Source organism: Mangifera indica, chromosome 1 (genome assembly GCF_011075055.1).
Source record: "Mangifera indica cultivar Alphonso chromosome 1, CATAS_Mindica_2.1, whole genome shotgun sequence".
NCBI classification, from domain to species: Eukaryota; Viridiplantae; Streptophyta; class Magnoliopsida; order Sapindales; family Anacardiaceae; genus Mangifera; species Mangifera indica.
Genome location: NC_058137.1, coordinates 23,916,286 through 23,940,904, shown reverse-complemented (window position 1 = coordinate 23,940,904; position 24,619 = coordinate 23,916,286). Strand labels below are relative to the sequence as shown.

Here is a 24,619-nt window from a genome sequence, read left to right as displayed (position 1 = left end):
TTAAAATGTTTCTTTTAGTTATTGTTAATTACAAGATTTCATGACATCATTGATCGGAACTGGCTTTTCAACTTCTTTGATTGATATACTTTCTGCTTTGTGGAATTTGAATCCAATTCTAGCCATATGAGACTGATTGCTCCTTCTTGTTTAATGTAAGGCTTGCTCCTAGACTCGTGAATAAGGCTCCTCCTTGACTTCCCTTCCCTTAAACATGAGCTTCGGCTTAAGTAGCCATTGGTGTCGAAGCTGAAATTGCAAGATCTCTTGTAGACGTAAGAGCTTGTCTTGTTTGTTACTATTTCTCTGATGATTGATGTTGATTACAATTTTCTTTTTTACAATCTATTAATATAGGCTTGTTGATAATTTTCAAATATAAAATAGTAAGTATAAAATAGTAATTTCACTTCATAATATATATTTTTTTACTTTATAATATTGTTGTTTTATTAATAGGATTTTATTTTTAGTAAAAAAAATGTTGTTTTTATCAACTAGAGGTGAAATAGTGTTTTAAGACCAAACTTTGGGTAGGAACATGTGACTTATTTTTTTCAATTAATCCCTATTAATTAGACAATCATAACCACCGTTAGAGTGAAGAGTTGAGCTCGAATTCGCCTAAGTTTGAGTTCGAGTTTACTTTAGTAAAGTCAAACTCATGTTTGAGCTTGAGTTCACTATAAAGATGTTTGAGCTCAACTATTTTTAGAGAAGTTTGATTCGAGTTTGAACTCGATTTGATACAAAAATGATGTCATTCTAATACATAATAGTCAAAACAATGTCATTTTAATCTATTCGTATCAAAATTTTCAAACTTATAAGTTTCATGAGTCAAACACTCCTAAAATTTGAACTCAAAAATATTAAATTTTCAAGTTTGAACTCCCTTGAGTGAAGCTTGTTTTAGACTTATTCAAATTGAGCTCTTTATCTTGAAATTGTCTCTAAAATTCATTCCAAAATATTTATAATCTTCTTTATTAGAACTTTTTTTTAAGTTAAAAATCAAACATTTTCTTATCCTTACTTGGGGTGTATATAATTTGGTTCAAACCATAAAATTAGATCGAATCATTTAAAAATTACAATTTAGTTTAAATTGATAAATTTTTAAAAAACAGTTTTAGTTTAGTATGGTTACAGTTTGAACGATTTTCAAACCAAATTAAACTATATTTTTTTAAAATACTTATTTATAACTATATTTTTTTAATAAACAATTAGAGGTATAACTTATTTTGTTATATTTTTATATGTATTTGTATAATATTACATATTTCTATTATGTTATAAAAAATACAATTCAATTAATTTTGTTAAAAAATATATATATTTAAAATTAAATAATTTTAATAGATTCAAATTGTAATTCAAACTAGGTAAAATTATATTTTTTTAGTTTGAAAGTCTAAAATATTTTGTTCTGGTCTAAACTAAACTATGTTTTTTTAATATTGTTAAATTTCATATCGTAAGGACGGGCTGTAACTGATATGGTAAAATGCTCGTTTTGCATGCGAGAGGACCTGGGTTCGATTTCTCGCACCTCCAAAAACATTTTTCGAAATTTTTATAAATTCTGTAAGTCAGTATTGGCTTATCGAAATGTTTCAATTTCTTATGGCTACTATTTAATTTCGAATCAGATTATCTTCCCATTTGAATCTCCATTCTTCAATTCTTCTCTGGCTCTCTGAGAATTCATCAAACAGGAACTTCAGTGTCTTCGTTTCATCGCTTGGGCATTGAAGTCTCTTCTTGTTTTAAGCAGTATGTTTCGGGTTTATTTTTTCTTTTTAACGGAAAACCTCACTTGAGTTGGATCACTATTTTCAGGTTGAATTCATATTTACTGCTGCCACTTAAGTGCCAAATTTTTGGATTTTAATACTTGTTGAAAGATTTTATTTAATTTATTGTTGATCTCTGCTCTGCTGCAGCTTGTAACGGGTATAGGGAAAAGAAGAGGCATGGCATCTGAAAGGGAAATTTTTGAGGATTCGGGACCTTTATACCTCACTGCTGTTGATTGGTAAGACCATTTCATAATATTTTGATTAATTTATTGCTTGACTGTTAAGATACTGGGGCACGGAGACTGCCATTTTAGGTTAAAATTGATCTGTATTTAGGCTTCTGGTTTTGCTTGAATATTTATGCTGCAACGTGTTCTATTGTTTAACCGCTAAATGAAACCAGCTTTAGAACCAACAGTTTTGATAAGGTGGCAGGACTTGGGTTATATATTATATGTAAGTTTCCAAATGTAAAGAAAGTATAGTAAACAGGTTCTTGCACCCATTCTGACCGGCATAACAATTGTTATGCAAAAATTAATATTATGTGTACACATTTTTAATACATAATATAAATACGCAAGTGATGTGTCATTATGTGATTGGACATTATTTTTTCTTTAATTCAAAATTATCTAATTACATAATAACATATCAACTATATACCTAGATTATGTATAAAAAATATATACACATAATTTTATTATAATAATAATGTTAGAATATTTGCAATTGCATAAAAAATTTTAGGATTAACAGTTCGAAATATAAATAACCAATCACATAAAAGATACAATATTTAACCCAACATTTATATATGAGAGAAGAATATAATATAATCACAAAACTTCAAACTAATGATATCCTATAGGAGCAATTTACCAAAATAGCAAACTAATGATATCTCAAAAAAGTTTTGTAAACCTCTCATATATTTAGACTATTAAACTTTTAAATTTTTGTCTCATATCGGTTATTTATATACTTTTTTATATACACTTTCTTTATATATTATAGAAAGGAGAGCAAAACTAATTTATCTTTTCTTTTTCTCACTTCCTCTCTTTACATTGACAAAATGACTATTTTTTGTTTGATATATTTTTATTATAATACTTACAAGAAATACAAACTCAAACTTCACAAGGAGTTGTGAGAGAAAACAAGCTACAATACTTAACAAATCTACACCTCGGTGAAATTTTCACTTGAGCAACAAACTTAATTTTTCACTCCACCATCAATGCATAAATAAGCATGCTCAAATTTCGCCAAGTGCGAAATGGCATTGTTAAAATGCTATCTCACAAAACTAAATTCTTTTGTGTGCACAATATCTTGAAACAATTTACCTCTTAGATCAATAATTGATGCTTTGATACTATTTGTTAATAAACTTACAAAAGTATGATAAATTTTAAAATTAATAATATGTGAAATAAATCACTAATCACACAAAGAATAAAATATTTGATATTGTTCGACATAACCCGTCTACGTTCATGAATTATAAAGTAATATACTATACTCATGAAATTATATGAGTATAGAACATTGTATTTTATCGTAAAGGAGCAACTTACCAAAACTCCGGCCACTAATGATATCCCAAAAATGTTTCATAATAGGCTCTTACATGTTGACAAAAGCGCCATAGTCACATATTTTCCTCTTCCATGAACTAATTGATTGTCAAAGTATTATATTTATAGACTGATAGGGATAAACAATCCTTGTATTTTTTTTGTAACAAAATTTTCTAGGTAAATGCAAACTCAAATTTCACAAGAAAACTGAAGGAGGAAACAAGCAACAATCCTTAAAAGATAAATTAATTCATAGATATGTGTTTAACTAGTATTTAGTTAAATGTCACAGTCTAATTGACCTTAAGAGAATAACAAAACTAGTGGAAAATTAAAATTTATAGAAAAAAGATATGGGTTCAAGTTTTTACTATATTTGTGAAGAAAAAATCCAATATCTCATGGACTTTGTAGCTGATTATCCTATGAATTAATCAATTGAACTTTTTGTAACAAAAGTCTTCAGGTGTTAATTATTCTCTAATTTATAATATATTTACAGGGACAATTTTCATCACAAAAGATCAGTTGCCGCAAGCTTGGTCCAAGGAGTGTACAATCTTGAACGGGACCGCCAACAGAACCGCCAAGACCACCAATCTCAAGCTTCTCCATGGTGGAGCTCCTTCCGCTTTGAATTAATTAAGCAACTAAAAGATGGTGTTGATTCCTCAATCTTTGGCGCCATTTATAGATATAATAATCCATCTGTTCGCCATCACAAATGCCCAATAAACGTTATTGCCTTCCGAGGTACACTAACCAAGCCAGGTTCCATGTTTAGAGATATTAAGTTGGACATCAAAGTCTTCCTCAGCAAACTTCATCAAGACTCCCGCTTTCATCTGGCACTGCAGGCTGTGCAGGATGTAGTTGCAAAAATAGGAACAGCTAATATTTGGTTAGCTGGGCATTCTCTTGGAGCAGCTATTGCTTTGCTTGTAGGGAAGAATATGGCAAGGGAAGATTATCCTATTGAAACTTACCTTTTCAACCCACCATTCATTTCTTTCCCTAAGTTGAAGCCAGTGATTCGCATTGCAAGCAGTTTTCTGAAAGCTACAATTGCTCCTGTAATGGGCAAACACCAAACAGATGACTCTTTTTTTGCATTATCTGGCTGGTTTCCTCACCTGTTTGTTAACCCAGATGATCATGTATGCTCTGGATATATTGGTTATTTTGAGCATAGGAAAAAGATGGCGGAAATTGGAGCTGCAAAGATTGAGAGACGTGCAACACAAATTTCTACAGGGAATATGATATTTGGTAAACAAGAGGGGGGTTGCGAACCCTTGCATCTGCTGCCTTCAGCTAATCTGACTATTAATGTGATTCAGTCTCCGGACTTTAAACGAGCTCACGGAATTCTCCAGTGGTGGGATCGAAGTTTTCATGGCCGGTCGGAACGTCACCAGCTCAGGTAATGTATGGTATTTTCTCTTGTTGGGATTGCTTGGTGAAAGAATTTTGTTTAAACACGCCGCACGAATCTGGTGGGAAAATGTTAGGTGCATTCAATTTTAAATACCCATTTCAGTATCTAAATAATATATGAGTATCTGATTACATGTTATTTTATATTTAATTTAAAATCATTTTATATTATGACATATCATTTACTTATTCGATTAGGTATTAAACTGGATAATCATATTTTTATTATTTTCAATTTATGTTATTTATGAATAAAATTATGATACAAATAAATTATATAAACTTATCTATATAAACTGATATAATAGTTTATGTCTAATAACATGACTGTTTATTTTTCTCTTACTTCAATTTTATGAATTTTAACAATGTGAATAAACTATAAGGCTGTCTAAGAATGTTTATTGTCATCATCAAGCATTTCACTTCTTTTGCTGGAAGCCAAGTGATTTTTAATTCCCATCTATTTCATCAAATGTTTATATTGAATTTCTAGGAAGATGATAAGTTTGATATTCTCTTCCTTTGGCACATCAAATCGTGGCAAACATGGGGCCATTAATGGAAGGAAAATAAGGAAAACTGATAGGTTTTAGAGTGTTCCAATTCATTAGGTTTTTTCTTTCAAATAAGTGATTTCGTCGTTTTGAATTTTGACTTTATTTTAAATCCCTAATACAACATGTACTTATATAAATCATGCATGGCAAAATTTAGATTATCTCCAACTATGGGTGACTTGTTTGTTTAAATAATATAATGCAAAAGGCTGAAGGATTTATTACCATCCAATGTCTGTTGTATTGCTAAATTAATATTTATTAAATATTAAAAATTCAAATATCTATTTATAAACAATTAAAATTAACCGAATTTCTTAAATTATAATGAAAAATTATTATTTAAATAATAATATATTAAAAATAATAAAATATTATATAATTTCTTAAAAAAACCTTATCTTATAATTAAATTTTGAAATTAATATCCATTCGAGTTTTTTTTTATGAGGTCATCTCCATCCAATTTCTCTTTCTCTCTCTTTTCTTGGATGAGCCGAAAAAAAAAAAATTTAGATAGACTAAACTATTCTTTCTCATAGATAGGGCAATTGACACCCACGATTTTTCAAAATAAAACTATCACTATACAACCCACCCAATTAAATTAAATAAAATACATATTAATATTTTTTATGAGGCCATTATTCTAATAAATATATTTTTAATCAAAATTTGCATGGATAAAAAGTAACTTTGGTGATTTCAGTGTGTGTCATTATCACAACTCACCCACAACAATTTTTTTTTTTTAATTGTCTTTATTCTTTATATATATATATATTCTAAAAAAATTATAATTAAATTAATTTTATTAAATAATATATATTTATAATTGAGTGATTTTAATAAATTAAAATCGTAATCCAAATCATATTTTTTAATTTGATTTGATTTAAAATTTAAAATAATTTGATTTGATTTAGAATTTTTTTAAACCGTTTTATTTAGTTTAATTTTAAAAAAACCCTCAAACCACGTTAAATCGGAGTGTCCACACTTTTAGTTTCTATTAAACAGTCTTTCAACTTCCTGAAGAAAAAGAAAAACAAAGACAGTCCTACAAGCTGCATGAGAATATCAACCAAATAGTTCTGTCATGTCACTTTGCTAATATAGCTCATTTTAAGCAGGGGTGTAGCTCATATGGTAGAGTGCTCGATTCGCATGCAAGAGGCACTGCAACAATATTTTTCGGAATTTTTGTAGGTTCTTGAAGTCAATAGGCGTCTTCTCAGATTTTCTTTCAAAAATTTTATAAATTCTTTTAAGTCAATAGGCGTCGTCTCAGATTGTTTAAATATCTTATGGTTATATTAAATTGGCAATTGTCTTTAATCACTACCACCATTTAATGTAACCCAATTAGATTGGCAACTTGTATTTGTTTTTAGTTCCACCAAACTCCTCTAATTCACATTATGCTTCATATTTGAATCTCCATACTTCAATTCTTCTCATTCTCTCTCCGAATTCATCCAACAAGAACTTCAGTGTCTTTGTTTCATCACTTGAATATTGAAACCTCTTTTTCCTTAAACGGTACGTTTTGGGTTGAATTTCTATTTACTGTTGCTATCTAACTGCCAAATTTTTTAATTTTGATGTTTGATTTTGTTCAATTTATTGTTGAATTTATATTTTCTGCTCTCCCGCGGCTTGTAAAGGATATAGGGAAACAAAGAGGCATGGCATCTGTAAAGGAAATTTTTGGGCTAATTACCAAAAAAAAAAAGGGAAATTTTAGGCTTTCGGGACCTTCATGGCTCACTGCTGTCGATTGGTAAGACCATTTCTTAATTTCCCACATTGTTGAGTGATTTGGAACAAGTATATTTGCTTGATTGTCGAGATACCGGTGCATGGAGACTGCCATTTTAGATTAAAATTGATCTGTATTTAGGCTTCTGCATTTTGCTTGAATATTTACTCTGAAACGTGTTCTTCTATTGTTTAACCGCTAAATGAAACCAACTTGTAGAACCAACAATTTTGTTAAGATAGCAGGAGTTGGGTTATCGCATGTAAGTTTCCAAAAATAAAGAAAGTATAATAATCAGGTCCTTTAACCCATTTTGACCGGCATAATAATGATAATTTTAAGAAATTTGCGATTGCATAATAAATTTTAACGTAAAATCGCATGTAAGTTTCCAAATCTAAAGAAAGTATAATAATCAGGTCCTTTAACCCATTTTGACCGGCATAAAAATGATAATGTTAAGAAATTTGCGATAGCATAAAAAATTTTAATGTAAAGAAAACAACCGATCACAAAAAAATTCAATTTATTACATAATTCAACATAATCTGTTTATATTCATGCACAAGAGAGGAATATAATATAATTCAGAACCAAGCATAAGTCAATCACCATCTTTTTGACAATTTTTTTACCAGATTACGTTAGATTAGTATCAAATCATATTGATCTTTATACAAAATGATGTGGTAATTTCAAATATAAGAATCACATATACACCTATTCATTAAGAAGATAGATTCCATATATATTTGATCAACCATCCATATGAAATTTTTTTGATGAGTTAGTTTGTCGAACACATCTATAATATACACTCATATATTGTTCCAAGTTACTAACAAACAATTTTAATACTTGAGAATTGTCATTATGGTAACTCTATTATTATTACTTATACCCTTAGTCATGGTGATATTAGAGTTACGGAGATGTAAAAAATAGTTACTTTATATGTATATAGAATTCTCATGATTAAGTGTCAAATACTGATACCCTTGTTATGATTCAACTATCCCTTAAGACAATTATCTAATTTACTTAAATGAAATATTATAATAAAATGTTATATTTATTAATTAAATATTAAGGATTACATAAATTTTGGTTATGATGATTGATTCTAAAACATTACCCTAACAATTTGAAGATTAAAAAAAAAAATTTAATCTATTATATTTTAAAATATACAAAATATAAAGAGAATTAACGAAGAATTTAGAGGATATTGATTTATTTCATTTAACTCCTTCTGTTGATGGTAAAGAAAGATAAGTTAAGTTTTTTTTTTTTTTTTAAAGGTTTTGTTATTAAATTTATTGTTATAAAGTGTAGAGAAATGATCAAACTTTTATTTATAAGAGTTAAGTGTAACTTCCATCAAGAGTTAAGTACTTAAAAAAAATCACTTCTTTTAATTATCCAATATAATTTAAATATAGAAAATCTTAATAAAAATTAATCTCTTGTTAGCTATCAATCTTATATTAGGGTCATAGTAAGTCACCTTTGCTGCTAGCCACAGCTCATGGACTTTGTAGCTGCTTTTTCTAAGAATTAATCAATTGAGCTTTTTGTAACAAGAGTCTTCAGGTGTTAATTATTCTCTAATTTATAATATATTTACAGGGAAAATTCTGGTCACAGAAGATCAGTTGTTGCAAGCTTGGTCCAAGGAGTGTACACTCTAGAAAGGGACCGCCAACAGAACCGCCAAGGCCACCAATCTGAAGCTTCTCCATGGTGGAACTCTTTCCACTTTCAATTAATCACCCAACTTATAGATCCTGTTGATTCCTCTATCTTTGGCGCCATTTATCAATATAATCCATCCGTTTGCCATCACAGAGCCCCAAAATATGTTATTGCCTTCCGAGGAACACTAAACAAGCTAGATACCTTATTAAGAGATTATAAGCTGAACATCAAAGTCTTCCGCAGCAAACTTCATCTAGACATCCGCTTTCATCGGGCACTGAAGGATGTGCAGGATGTTATTGAAGAAGTAGGACCAGATAACGTTTGGTTAGCCGGGCATTCACTTGGATCAGCTATTGCCTTGCTTGTAGGGAAGAATATGGCAAGGCTAAATTATCCTCTTGAAACTTACCTTTTCAACCCACCATTCACTTCTTTCCCCAAGTTGAAGCAAGGGATTCGCATTGCAAGCAGTTTTATCAAAGCTGGAATTGCTGCTGTAACGGGCAAACACCAAAGAGATGACTCTTTTTTTGAATTATCTAACTGGTCTCCTAACCTGTTTGTTAACCGAGCTGATCATATTTGCTCTGGATATATTGATTATTTTGAGCATAGGAAAAAGATGGAGGAGGTTGGAGCAGCAGAGACTGTGAGACGTGTAACACAAATATCTATAGTGAACATGATATTTGGTAAACAAGAGAAGGATTGCGAACCCCTGCATCTGCTGCCTTCAGCTTATCTGACTGTTAATATGATTCAGTCTCCAGATTTTAAACGAGCTCACAGAATTCAGCAGTGGTGGGATCCTAGTTTTTATGGCCAGTCGGAACTTCACTTGCTCTGATAATGTAAGTTATTTTCACTTTGTAGGATTGCTTGATGAATGATTTGTTTAATTACACTTCACCATTCTGGTGAAAACTTGCTATGTTTGATCACAATGAAACACAAATGTTTATTGCTGAATTACTAGGAAGATGATAAGTTTGATATTCTCTTCCTTTTGGAACATCAGATCGTGGCAAACATGGGGGCCATTAATTAAAGGAAAATAAGGGGAGATTAATAGGTTTTAGGTGTTTCAATTCATTAATTTTTTTCACTTACTAATTTCGTCGTCATGAACTTTGGACCTTATTTTTCTTTAGCTAATGGCCCCATGTTTGGTTCGAAGGGTTTAAAGAAAAATTTATCAACATATCATTGGGCATTATGTTGTGGGAAAGAAAGCAAATCATAAAGGGTGAGTTTTTAAAAAGAGAAGTTTTGAGGTGGCTGGAATAGAAAAACATGGTGAAGATGGAAGTTGCGTCATGACATAATTGAAAAAAAAAAAAAAAAGAGAATGATTTTAGATAAAGAAAAGTGAATCATTTAAGGTGAAGAAATAAAGTAGATTTTAGTGTGAAGAAGACTTGAGGGTGTCAAAAATTATGGAAAAGTCACTATGTTTGGTCATTTTTGGTTGATTTAGAGAATGGATTGGTCTGGTTAAAATATTTGGACTTCTTTTTTTGGAACAGCAACAACGCATTTAATTCATTCTATTTATTAACGCTAGAATTGAAAAGCTTCCATCGACACATTCATGGTATCTCCATTTTTATCAACTATGCTATCTTTTCAGGGAATCAGAGACTAGCTATTATTAGCATAAAATTTAGTTTTAGTTGCTTGTTTCCGATAAGGTTTTGATAAGGCAGCTTTGCAGAAACGTGCATATCAGATTCAACTTTTCCAGGCTTCTTTATTCTCTTTTATGCACTCCTCTTCTCTATCTTGGTTGCAAAAAGAGAATAGAATAATACGTCAATATTGCCCGATAACTTTGGGGCCACCCAGTATGGATAAACAAAAGAAGGTGCTCACGAAACTGTCACCAATTTCTTTCTCTAATCCATACCCGTTTCATTTCCAAGTTCTCTCTGACTCTGTTACTGTCACAGGTATCAACTCCACCTGTATCTAAAAATTATTAACTTCCATATTTATTCATACGTGTTTAATGGTAGTTCATTGATGATATTTTTCGGGTTTTTTTTTCCGTTGTGTGTTTAAAAAAAGTGTGTGCATATATATATATATATATATATATATATATATATATATATATATATATGTGTGTGTGTGTGTGTGTGTGTGTGTGTGTGTGTGTTTTCGTGACTAGTTTTGATTGTTGATTTAGCCTATCTGATTTTGTACAAATCAAAGAAGTATATCTACTCTAAATCTTCCCATTTTACTTGGTCTGTTTATCATTTTTTGTGTTGACTTTCATCAATATTGGTTCATTGATTTGATAAAGAATTTAATCGGAAATTAAGATTTATACCTTTTTATATATAAAATATTTTCTATTGTTATTCAAGTTACCTTTGAAAGCCTCATTATTCATATATTGCATGCAATTATTTTTGGGTATAGGGGACAAAGCACATTTATAGATAAATTGTCTCTCTTAAAACATTTAAAATTACATAGATTGACTTCTCTCAATAATTAAATAGATCTTTTATCCAAAATTTGAATCATATTCAACTTAGTTTATCTTATGCCTCCAAAGTTTATCAATTCTTTTGCGTGTGAAATCTATAAGTTTTCCACTAAATTGTTAGTGTTGAGATTCGAATTAGGTTTCTGCTCTATAGCGGCTGTAAAGGGTATAGGGAAAATAAGAGGCATGGCATCCGTAAGTCAAATTTTTGGCCTTTCGGGACCTTTATGGCTCACTGATGTTGATTGGTAAGACCATTTCTTAAAGAAGAGCAATATTATGTTTATAAACTTTTTATATATAATTTGAATATATAAATGATATATTATTATATCATTAAATATTATTTTATCTTTAATTAAATAAAAATATATTGTTTATTTACAAAAAATTATGTCCACCTAATTTTATTATTGATTATGTAACAGAGGTTGGGCTCTAGCATGAAAGTTCCCAAATGTAAAGAAAAGTACAATAATAATCAGGTCCTTGCACCCACTTTGACCTGCAAAATAGTGATAATGTTAGGAAGTTTGCAATAGCATAATAAATTTTACCGTAAAATAAATAACCAATCACACACAAAAAAAAAAACAATATTTAACCTAATTCTACATAATCTGTCTACATCCACGTGCGAGAGAGGAATATAATATAATTATAAAAACATCCAAGTGCGATATTCCATGAAAGAAACTTATCAAAATTGCAAATTAATGATATCCCAAAAATATTTTTCAAGACACTTTTATATATATATATATAGACAAACTTTGTGACACTTTTATATATAGGCAAAAACAATTCCTACCAGAAAATGCTTTCCTAATCTTTGTATAATTTTTATTTCTTGTATAATTATATTTTTATTATAGAAGTTTTCTTAAATATATATAGACTTGAGGTTTACAATGAATCGTAAGAGAAAACAAGTCACAATTCTCAACAAATTTCCACCCTGACGAGATTTTCACTTGAGCAACAAATATGATAAACTTAACCAATACATAAATAACCATGCCTGAACTTTCACCCAACACCAAATTATATTGTTAGAATGCTATCTCACCAAAAAAATTCAAAGAGAATCTCTCTACTGATAACATAAACTCTATTATAGCCAAATTCTTTTGTAGGCACAATATCTTGAAACAATATATCTCTTGGATCAACAACTGAAACTTTGATACATCTTGTTAGTAAATTTGCAGAAACACAATAAATTTCAAAATTAATAATATGTGAAATAAATCACTAATTACGCAAAAGACAAAATATTTAATATGGTTAGACATAATCTGCCTATATTCATGAATGATAGAGTAATAAATGTATCATAATCACAAAATTACATAAGTATAAAACAATGTATTTTGCTTACCAAAAAACAAAAAAAAGAAAACAATGTATGTATTATTTTATCACAAAAAATAAACTTATTAGAACTAATGATATCTCAAAGAGTGTTTCCAAATACTCTCTTACATGTTGACAAAAGTGCAGTTGTCATTAGGATTGGATTTGAATCGAGTTTGAGTTTAAATTCGATTCAAATAAACCCAAAATAAGTTTCAACCAAACGAGAGCGAGCTTGAGTTGTTTGTCAAATTTGTAAACTAAAAATTTTAATATAAAACGACGTCGTTTTAATAACAAGTTAGTTAAAGTTTGAACTCAATTTGGTTCAAATCTAGGCCTTTGTCACATATTTTTCTCTTCTGCCAACTAATTGGTTGTCAAGATATTATGTTTATAAACTAACAGAGATAAACAATTGTTTTATGTTTATTGTAACAAATCTTCCTAGATAAATACAAACTCAAACTTCACGGGAAACCGAATGAGGAAAGAAGCAACAATGTCGTATAGGTGAAATCTAGTCTGATTTGCTCCTAGGCATATCTCATGGACATCGTAGCCAATTATCCTATAAATTAATCAATTGAACTTTTTGTAACAAGTCTTCAGGTGTTAATTGTTCTCTAATTTATGATATATTTACAGGGAAAATTCCAATCACAGAAGATCAGTTGTTGCAAGCTTGGTCCAAGGAGTGTACACTCTAGAAACGGACCGCCAACAGAACCGCCAAGGCCACCAATCTGAAGCTTCTCCATGGTGGAACTCCTTCCAGTTTCAATTAATCACCCCACTTGTAGATCCTGTTGATTTCTCAATCTTTGGCGCCATTTATCAATATAATCCATCTGTTTGCCATCACAGAGCCCCAAAATATGTCATTGCCTTCCGAGGAACACTAAACAAGCTAGATACCTTATTAAGAGATTATAAGCTGAACATCAAAGTCTTCCGCAGCAAACTTCATCTAGACATCCGGTTTCATCGGGCATTGAAGGCTGTGCAGGATGTAGTTGAAGAAGTAGGACCAGAAAACGTCTGGTTAGCCGGGCATTCACTTGGATCAGCTATTGCCTTGCTTGTAGGGAAGAATATGGCAAGGCTAAATTATCCTCTTGAAACTTACCTTTTCAACCCACCATTCACTTCTTTCCCCAAGTTGAAGCAAGGGATTCGCATTGCAAGCAGTTTTATCAAAGCTGGAATTGCTGCTGTAACGGGCAAACACCAAACAGATGACTCTTTTTTTGCATTATCTAACTGGTCTCCTAACCTGTTTGTTAACCGAGCTGATCATATTTGCTCTGGATATATTGATTATTTTGAGCATAGGAAAAAGATGGAGGAGGTTGGAGCTGCAGAGACTGAGAGACGTGCAACACAAATTTCTATAGTGAATATGATATTAGGTGAACGAGAGAGGGATTGCGAACCCCTGCATCTGCTGCCTTCAGCTTATCTGACTGTTAATATGATTCAGTCTCCAGATTTTAAGCGAGCTCACGGAATTCAGCAGTGGTGGGATCCTAGTTTTTATGGCCAGTCGGAACTTCACTTGCTCAGATAATGTAGGTTATTTTCACTTTGTAGGATTGCTTGATGAATGATTTGTTCAATTACACTTCACCATTCTGGTGAAAACTTGCTATGTTTGATCACAATGAAACACAAATATTTATTGCTGAATTACTAGGAAGATGATAAGTTTGATATTCTCTTCCTTTTGAAACATCAGATGGTGGCAAACATGGAGGCCATTAATTAAAGGAAAATAAGGGCAAATTAATAGGTTTTAGGTGTTTCAATTCATTAATTTTTTTCACTTAGTAATTTTTTCTTTATGAACTTTGGACCTTATTTTTCTTTAGCTAATAGCCCCATGTTTGGTTTGAAGAGTTTGAAGTAAAATTTATCAACATGTCATTGGGCATTGTGTTGTGGGAAAGAATGCAAATCATAAAAGGTGAGTTTCTAGGTCTTGAAAAAGAGAGATTTTAGAGTAGTTGGAACAGAGACACGTGGTGAAGATGGAAGTAGAGTTTTGATATAATTTTTTTTAAAAAAAAGGATGATTTAAGATAAAGAAAAGTGAAATTATTTAGGGTGAAGAATTAAAGTAGATTTTAGAGTGAAGAAGACTTGAGGGTGTGAAAAATGATTGCAAAGTTACTATGTTTGGTCATTTTTGTTGATTTAGAGAAAGGCTTGGTTTAGTTTTAATATTTGGACTTTTTTTTGGGAACATCCCAAACTAAACAGTGCTTGATATACGCATATGCTTAATGAACGAAATTTAATTTTTTATTACCCTTTGTAAAAAATGTCAATATGCCCCCATCATCCTTATCATATATATACTTATGACAAATATAATTTTTTTGCTCACTTTTACCTAGTCCTACCATGTGTGACTCGTATGGTAAGAGCACACCATGCACAGTAAAAAAACGTTGGGAAATAAAAATGGGGTTTCCTGCTTGATTTTACCATTAATCTATTTTAACCATGTTTAATCTCATAAACATTTGTAAAACTCAACAAAAGCACAATTAATTCATTCTAATTCCAAAAAAAAAACACTAGAATTGAAAGGCTTCCATTGGTGCATTCATTGCATCTCCATTTTTAGTGTACACAAAAGTAAATCTCTATAGCCTAAGTTATAAAAGATGAAAATAAACAATTTATTAATTTTCTCCATTTTTTTGTAAAAAGCGACAAAATGCTCAAAATTGATGGCTAAAATATAGTATGTGACAACTGTTATACATGCGAGGGGTGTATATATGTATTTATGTATGTATGTATGTATGTATATGTGAGTTTTTAAATGGTCCAACTGAGTCATATGAAATTTTTTTGAAAGGGGGTAATTTCATTTAACTCTGACATGTTGGTCAAAAAGGTATATCAATTGGATTGCTGTTTATTTCAATATAAAGCCCTTGGAAAATTTATCATTTTAATTAATTATCCTGAACAAAATATTGAATTTAATATTATTTTAACATGGGCTTTATCTTGGTTGAGCCCATATACTTTATATAGGTTTTTGACTTGGAGAGCCCAGAGTATTCTTTCCCATTTTTGGTATTTGCCGTTTTTCGGTTTGATAATTTATTATCAACCATGCTAAATTATGTCTTAACTCTAAGTAAGTATTTGGTTTGATGAATATTTTATTATTAAAATAAGGAAGTTATTTTAAAAATAGTTTATTGTAAAGATTATCAGATATAAATTATTATTATATTTGATAAAAATTAATAAATATAAGTAATTATTATGTTTAGTGAAAGATAATAAAAAAATATTAATATATTATTTTACTTAAATATTTTTAAATATAATTGTTCTAAAATATTTTTATGTTATTTATTATATTAATTTAAAATAAAATTATTTTTACTTTAAATAATTAAGTAAATAAAGATATAGTTATAATAAAATCAAAATTATTTTAATAATCTTTTAATATTTAAAATAAATATATGAATCAAAATAATTCATATATTATATATCATATTATCATTACTAATAAAAAAATTATTAAAATTATTTATTATTTATAAATAAAAAAATAATATAAATTATAAAAATAATTTTGTTATTTTAAGAATCGGACGCTCTCTATGAGTTAAAAACTTTGTAATTTCAGAGGGGTCATCATCACTCACCGACAACTAATTATTTTGGTTAGAAAATAAAAAGCTCTCTCCATAAATAGTTGATTTGATTAGACATGAAATTTGCACTGAAATTTGTAATTTATGTGCACAAACTTTGAGGAGATGGTGACTAATGGGGACTTGGATTCAATTTCCTATTATTATAATATTCTGATGGTGTTGGACAGTGCTACCCTTGAATCCAATTTGACAATTAATGGTTGAAGCTAGACACGTCAATTGGGCCAGATCGAATGAAGGCCCGGCCCGAAGCATGAGAAAAAGCCCGGTCTAGTACTGTAGTGTATCGGGTCAGGCCCATGGGCTTACTAGGTCGGGTCTTAGGCTTTAATATTAAACCCATAGACTGGTCCGATCCGATACGACACTGCTTATATATATATATATTAATTTTTTCCGGTATCCTGCTGCAAGGCAGAAGCAAGAATTTGCTTCTGTCTGGCAAAAGCTAGCCGTTGCCAAACTTTTTTAAAATTTTTTTTTTAATTAATTTATTTTTTTCTATAAAAACCTATTCAATTTTTCATTTTCATTTTCAATTACAATTACAATTTACAAATTTCTCAACTTCTCAATCTCTCAAACTTCCAATCTCTCAAACTCTCAATCTCAACTATTTATTATATTTTTAATTTTATTTTATTTTAATTTTATCATTACAAAATATTACAAATAGATCCAATGTCAAATGAATTCAATCCATTTGAATATTATCATGCTGACGCTGATGATAGTATTGATGATGCACAAGGTGGAATAGGTGGAGCACCAACAGGTGAAAGTGGTACGGGTACAAGTTCGCATTATTCGACAGACAGAAAAAGAAAACAAACGTCAATAGTATGAGAACACTTTGATAGAATTGAGAAAACAATAGAGGGGAAATTAATTCGTCGAGCAGTATGCAAACATTGCGGTTCCTGTTTAACATGTGCAAGTACAAGTGGGATGAGACATCTTCGCCGACATGTTACTGATTACTGTAAAAAAATTCCACATGAACTTAGAGGACAAAAACAAATTGCATTCACCAGATCGCGATCTGTTGGTCCAGGTGCCACTTCAGCAGGAGGTCTGAGCGGTTCTGGACATATGGGAGAAATGTCAACTTTTACGTACGATCAAATGAAGGTGCGAGATTACATGGCCAGGTATGTTGTTGCTTCTGATCAACCTTTTAGTTATGCAGAAGATGAAATTTTAGAATGGATGATGCAAAATAGTATTTAACCAGCATTTAGAAGAATTCCTAGGTCAATTCTTAGGTCAGATATATTGAGAAATTATGAATTAATGAAAATAAAAATTATTGGAGAATTAAGTAATTTTAATGGTGTTATTTTAATAACTTCTGATTTATGGACTGCTACAAATCAACGCATAGGGTATCTTTGTGCAACTGCTCATTATATTAATTCTGATTGGCAATTATTCAAAAAAGTTATTGCATTTAGAAATTTAGAATATCCACATAATGGTCTTGCAATTTATCGTTCATTAGCAAATATTTTTGATGAATATAAAATTAATAATTCTATTTTTTCAATTACTTTAGATAATGCTAAAAATAATAATAAAGTTATTGAATATATGTATAATCATTTATCTCCTCCATTTAATGGAAAATTATTTCATGTTAGGTGTGCATGTCATATTATTAATTTAATCGCTCAAGATGACTTGAGTTTGGCAAAAAAACATTTAGAAGTAATTAGACATGTCATTGCATATATTTCATCATCCCCATCACGAATACAAGCATATCATCAATTATGTAAATCAATGGGGTTAAGAAGGAAAAAATTAAAAATGGATATTAGCACTAGGTGGAATTCAACATATCTCATGTTGAAAACATGCGAAGGGTATGAAGTTCTTATAACACGATACTTCAATACCTAACCAATGGATTCGCAAGATCCTATTTTTTTGACAGATCAAGATTGAGAAATAGCTATGACTTTAATGAACTTGTTAGAGCCATTGAAAACAGCCACAGATCATTGCTCAGGTGTGTATTATCCAACAACTTGTTCTATAATATATAGTATGGTAGAAATAAGTGATATTTTTAAAGAACATAGGTATCGTCACTCTCATAATGCTTTTCAAAATATATGTATACAAATGGAACAAAAATTTAAAAAATATTGGAGTGAAATTCCTTTACTTTATTCTGCAGCTACTATTTTAGATCCTAGGGCAAAAACTAATGGATTACAAAATTTATTTGATGTTATTAATGAAAATTTGTCAATTAATAGCAATGTAAATTCTGTTGAATATGTTCAAGAATTTTTATTTGATATGTATAGTATTTATGAACAAAAATATGGAAAAACTAGACAAAGTTCTGCATCAGAGGTAAGTTCTGGTAGTTCAGGTAAAAAAAAGTCACGCATATGATTTTTATTGCGCAAAGGTAAACAAACTGTTAGTCAAAGTACAAATTATAGTCAATTTTACAATTATATAAATATTGATCATTATCCTGAAATTGTTCAAAGATATAATGCTGAAAAACTAGATATTTTGGCATGGTGGAAAGACAAGGCATAAACCTTTCATATGCTTGCAGCCATGGCTCGAGATCTACTAACACCTCCGGTGTCAACTATAGCATCGGAATCCGCTTTTAGTGCAGGGGGATGCGTGCTGGATGATAGACGATCCAATTTATATCCAAATATGGTCGAAGCGATAATGTGCATGAAAGATTGGATCAAAGCTGATTTTAAATTACAGAATCGTGTGACAGAAGATGTCTTTAAAGAATTCAAAGATTTGGATGTAGAAGATGAATAGATAAATATTATATAGAAGATAAATTGTATTTATGTTTTGTAATTTATACAATATGTAAATTAATTTATTTGTATTTTATTAACAATTTATAATATTTTTTATCATGTAACCACGTATTCCTCCGCCATAAGTGAGGGATTATAAATAAAATATTCGAGGTATTGTCCTCGATTTTAATAATTAAAAAATAATTTGTGTTTAAAAATTTTAATTAAAACTTTTTTTAAATATTTAATAAGGCCCGGCCCGGCCCATTTAAAGCCCGCTAGTATATGGGCCGTGCTTTGGGCCTTGATATTTTAAAGGGTCGGCCCGGCCCGAAGGCCCGTTACTGTTTGGGCCTCGGGCCCAGCCCGGCCCATCAGCCCAACAGGTCGAGCTGGAGTCGGCCCGGCCCATTGACGTCTTTGGTTGAAGCAAAATTATTAAATCTCACTTTATTTTATATTTTAAGTTCACTGTATCTTTTTAAAGTTATGAATATCAATTGATTAATTTTATGTAAGTTTATTTGATGTATGTATGAGATATATGGGTGACTTCACAATTTTGAAGTTTATGTTTGATGAAGGACAGTTCTATCCTTGATTCTTAGCATTATTAATAATTTTAGAATTTTGAAAATAGATATGAAATGAATATCATTTTTAAATTGCTTCAAGATGAGCTGGTTGGCCTTAAGAGAATTCATCTCAATAGAAATACCTAGAAAAGGTAAGAAGCTAAAATTTCGAACTTCGGGGAGGCCTCATGCATTGGTCCCATCTTATATAAAGAGATTTATTTATTTATTTGTAATGTTAAAATAATGGGTAATATATATATATTTTTATATATAATTTAGATATATAGATAATATATTATTATACAATTATATATTATTTTATTTTTAATTTAAAATTATTTAATTATATAATAATAAATAATTTATATACCAAAATTATATATAAAAAATATACATGTATAGTTTTATTCTAAAATAATACGTAGTTGGTTTTCAATTTCCTGCACCTCCACTTCCTAATTAGTAAAAACGAGAATTTTTTGTTATTCAAATGTCTAATCTCTCCCAATAATTTTTTGTGATAAATGAATTTTGATTATATATTATATTATATTATATTTAATAATCAATTAAATATTTTATATTTGAATTGTTGATCAAATAATTTATAAAAAATATTAAAATTATTATTGATAAAAACATATTATAAATAATATATCATATAAAACTCATATATATATATATATTTTATATTTTTTTATATCTAAATTTTATGATTTTTTTTTTCACTAACCTATAGGGGCTATTTCAAAGTCAAACATTGGAATTTTTTTGAATGTTTTAATTTTTTATCGTAATATCAAATTGACAGTTGACTTTTAATCACTTAGCCTATTACTATGTAATATAACCCAATTTGTTTTTCAACTTGTATTTGTTTTTGTTCCCACCAAACTCCTCTAATTCAGATCATGCTTTCCTTTAAATCTCCGTTCTTCAATTCTTCTCTGCCACTCTCAGAATTCATCAAATTTCAGTGCTTTTGTTTAATCTCTGGAAAATCGAAACCTCTTCTTGTTTAAACGGTACGTTTCCGGTTGAACTCTTATTTATTATTGCTATCTAACTGCCAATTCTTTTTTTTAATTTTACCAATTTATTAAATTTCTTTTTTTTTTTTCCTTTTCTCTTTGGTATATATAAATTCTAAATACCCACATTTATGTTGACAAATCTGTAACATCGAAGGTTAAAATTGTGACATTATATAAGGGTTGGATTATTACAGGTTAAACATTCAATGTTAATAAACTTTACATATTTTTTTCTGAAACTTCAGTAAACTGGACATGGTCAGATGCGAAAGAGTCAATGTTATGAGACATTTTCTGAAACTTCAGTAAACTGAATATGGTCAGATGCGAAAGAGTCAATGTTATAAGACACTGAGTGTTAATATGTGTGGATACATTCTTCTTCGAGTTCATGCATGACCGATTACAGAAGATCCCTTGGTTGGTTGTTGAATGGATAAACAATTCAGAACGTTCTTTTGGAGATTTTTCTAGGGTTATCATCCCTGAAATGTAGGTGACTTATATGTTGTTGAAAGATTTTTTTTTTTTTAAAATTTATTGTTGAATCTTTGTTATCTGCTCTGCTGCAGCTGGTAGAGGGTATTATGGAAAAAAGGGAAACGGGAAAAGGAGAGGCAGTGGCATCTGTAAAGGAAATTTTTGGCCTTTCGGGACCTTTATACCTCACTGCTGTTGATTGGTAAGACCATTTCTTAATTTCCCACATTGTTGATTGATTTGGAACAAGTGCAATTGCTTGATTGTTGAGATACTGGGGCTTGGAGACTGCCATTTTACGTTAAAAAAGTTGATCTCTACTTAGGCTTCTGGATCTTTGCTTGAATGTTGATGTTGAAACCTGTTCTATTGTTTAACGGCTAAATGAAACCTGTTCTATTGCTTGAATGGAAATCTCTCTACCAATAACATTAAACTCTATTACAACCAAATTTTTTGTGTACAAAATTATGAAACAATTTACCTTTTTGATTATCACCTAATACTTTTTTTTTCAGTTAACTTGAGAGAACTCTTGTGATAAACCTCTAATCGCTCATAGTCATCTAAACCCACAACTACGAAACAAGCAAATTAGAGAATAAACTTTATTGTGGTACATCATGTTAAGGTCAACCAAACCTTGAATGTTTACAAATAACTCTTGACCTTATACCACTTAGGTCAACTCCTGAGATCCATCACCTAATACTTTGATACCACTTATTAATAAATTTGTAAAAGTATAACAAATTTTAAGATTCACAATATGTAAAATAAATCATTAATCACACCAAAGATACTGTACATATCTAACATGGTTTAACATAGCCCACCTACACTTATGAACGGGAGAAAACTATATTATGATCACAAAAATATGTAAGCATATATAACACACTATTATATCCCGAATAAACACCTTACTAAAGCTTCAAATTAATGATATCCTAAAAATTGTTTCCCAAAACTCCCCCATATATAAACAAACTTTGTATCGTCATCACATATTTTTGTCCCTTATGAATTATTTTATTCTTAAGATATTATATTTATACGTTAATAAAGAAAAAGAATTTCTACAAGAAAATACTTTCTTTATCCCGTAAAATTGTTATTCTTATATAATTGCATTTTTATTATAATAAATATTTTTTTTCCGAGATTTACAAACTCAGACTTCACAAGAAAACCGAAGTAGAAAAATTATACAAAAGTTTTGCACGGCTTAACTAGTATTCAGTTAAATGTCATAACGGTGAAATCCAGTCTTGATTCATTTTTCAAAACTTTTAGGCTCAATAGTAAGTTACTTTTGCTGCTAGCCATATCTCATCGACTTCGTATCTGCTCTCTCTATGAATTAATCAGTTGAACTTTTTGTAACAAGAGTTTTCAGGTTTTAATTATTCTCTAATTTATAATATATTTACAGGGAAAATTTTAATCACAGAAGATCAGTTGCCGCAAGCTTGGTCCAAGGAGTGTCCATTCAAGAACGGGACCGCCAACAGAGCCGCCAAGGCCACCAATCTCAAGCTTCTCCATGGTGGAACTTCTTCCACTTTCAATTAATCAGCCCACTTATAGATGAGGTTGATTCCTCAATCTTTGGCGCAATTTATCAATACAAGCCATTTGTTTTTCATCACAAGGCCCCAAAATATGTTATTGCCTTCCGAGGTACCCTAAACAAGCCAGATTCCAGATTAAGGGATTTCAAGCTGGACATCCAAGCCATCCGCAGCAAACTTCATCAAAGCTCCCGCTTTCATCTGGCAATGCAGGCTGTCCAAGATGTAGTTGCAGTAGAAGGAGCAGCTAATATTTGGTTAGCTGGGCATTCTCTAGGATCAGCTATAGCGTTGCTTCTGGGGAAGAAAATGACCAGGCTAAATTATCCTATTGAGACTTACCTTTTCAACCCACCATTCGTTTCTCTCCCCATAGAAAGTATTGGTAATCCAATGGTGAAGCAAGGGATTCGCATTGCAAACAGTGTTATTAAAGCTGGAATTGCTGTTGCTGTGAAAGGCAAACACCATAATTCCCAAAGAGATGGCTCTTTTTTTGCTTTATCTAACTGGGTTCCTTACCTATTTGTTAACCCAGCTGATCATATTTGCTCTGAATATATTGGTTATTTTGAGCATAGGAAAAAGATGGAGGAGGTTGGAGGTGCAAAGATTGAGAGACTTGCAACACAAATTTCTTTAGGGAATATGATATTTGGTGTGCGAGAGAGGGATTGCGAGCCCTCACATCTGCTGCCTTCAGCTTATCTGACTATTAATATGATTCAGACTCCGGATTTTAAACGAGCTCACGGCATTCACCAGTGGTGGGATCCAAGTTTTCGTGGCCGGTCGGAGCTTCACCTGTTTAGGTAATGTATGGTATTTTCTCTTGCTAGGATCGCTTGGTGAAAGAATTCTGTTTAAACAGGCTGAACGAATCTGGTGGGAAAATGTCATGTGCACTTAATTTTAAGTATTCAAATAATATTTTATTATGTGATTATATATTTTTTATATGAGTAATATTATGTGTACCTATTTTTGGTGCATAATTCATATACATAGTGATGTATCATCATGTAATTAGATGATTTTAAAACATGTGTCATTATATGATAAAGAAACATTCAATCACATGATAACACCTCATCTGTATACACAAATTATGTATCAAAAATAGATGCACATAGTTTTATTGTTTTCATATTTAATTCAAAATCACTTTTTATATACACTTAATTAGACATTAAACTAGATAACTATATTTTTATTGTTTTCCATATATATTATTTATGAATAGAATTATAAAAAAAAAATAAATTATACAAATTTATTTGTATAACCTAATGTGGTAATTTTTCATCCTTTTTTTTTTCTTACTTCAATTATCATAATCCTAACCATCTGAATAAACTATAAGGCTGCCTAAAAATGTTGATTGTTCATCATCAAGCATTTCACAATTTTGTGGAAGCCAAGTGATTTTTAATTCCCATCTATTTCATCGATATCCTCTATCATACATCCATTTTAAATTTAAAAACTTTCTTTAAGCCCCATTTAATAACTAAAAGCTTTCAAACCCTATTTAATTAACCTCCACCACGCACATTACATATAGTTATAACAAGTATCAATTAACCCCCATCTTCATCAACTCTTATATGTGTGACTCACATGGTGGGAGCATATCACACATGGTGAAAAAGCCGAGAAAAATGTAGATTTTCATGCTAGATTTTACCATTAATCTATTCTAACCCTATTCAATCTTATAAACATTTACAAAACTCAACAAAAACACAATTAATTCATTCTATAA

General features: G+C 30.3%; 4 protein-coding genes across 4 annotated transcripts; all 4 read left to right on the top strand.

The window, feature by feature from the left end:
• The first annotated feature begins 1,615 nt into the window (after window positions 1-1,615).
• Window positions 1,616-6,724, top strand: LOC123216809 (GDSL esterase/lipase At4g10955-like). The gene is made up of 4 exons (XM_044637390.1): window positions 1,616-1,845; window positions 1,950-2,041; window positions 3,894-4,814; window positions 6,522-6,724. The coding sequence occupies exons 2-4, from the start codon at window positions 1,980-1,982 to the stop codon at window positions 6,595-6,597; spliced, it is 1,059 nt and encodes a 352-aa protein (XP_044493325.1). The 5' UTR covers window positions 1,616-1,845; window positions 1,950-1,979; the 3' UTR covers window positions 6,598-6,724.
• A 226-nt stretch (window positions 6,725-6,950) lies between these two features.
• Window positions 6,951-9,862, top strand: LOC123216803 (GDSL esterase/lipase At4g10955-like). The gene is made up of 2 exons (XM_044637379.1): window positions 6,951-7,171; window positions 8,780-9,862. Exons 1-2 carry the CDS (start codon window positions 6,993-6,995, stop codon window positions 9,696-9,698), a joined length of 1,098 nt encoding a protein of 365 aa, XP_044493314.1. The 5' UTR covers window positions 6,951-6,992; the 3' UTR covers window positions 9,699-9,862.
• A 1,672-nt stretch (window positions 9,863-11,534) lies between these two features.
• LOC123195889 (GDSL esterase/lipase At4g10955-like) lies at window positions 11,535-14,306 on the top strand. The gene is made up of 2 exons (XM_044609755.1): window positions 11,535-11,596; window positions 13,353-14,306. Exons 1-2 carry the CDS (start codon window positions 11,535-11,537, stop codon window positions 14,272-14,274), a joined length of 984 nt encoding a protein of 327 aa, XP_044465690.1. The 3' UTR covers window positions 14,275-14,306.
• A 6,333-nt stretch (window positions 14,307-20,639) lies between these two features.
• On the top strand, window positions 20,640-23,811 carry LOC123192773 (GDSL esterase/lipase At4g10955-like). Its single transcript, XM_044605426.1, has 4 exons — window positions 20,640-20,791; window positions 21,046-21,292; window positions 21,373-21,482; window positions 22,716-23,811. Exons 3-4 carry the CDS (start codon window positions 21,388-21,390, stop codon window positions 23,668-23,670), a joined length of 1,050 nt encoding a protein of 349 aa, XP_044461361.1. The 5' UTR covers window positions 20,640-20,791; window positions 21,046-21,292; window positions 21,373-21,387; the 3' UTR covers window positions 23,671-23,811.
• Window positions 23,812-24,619: the final 808 nt, after the last annotated feature.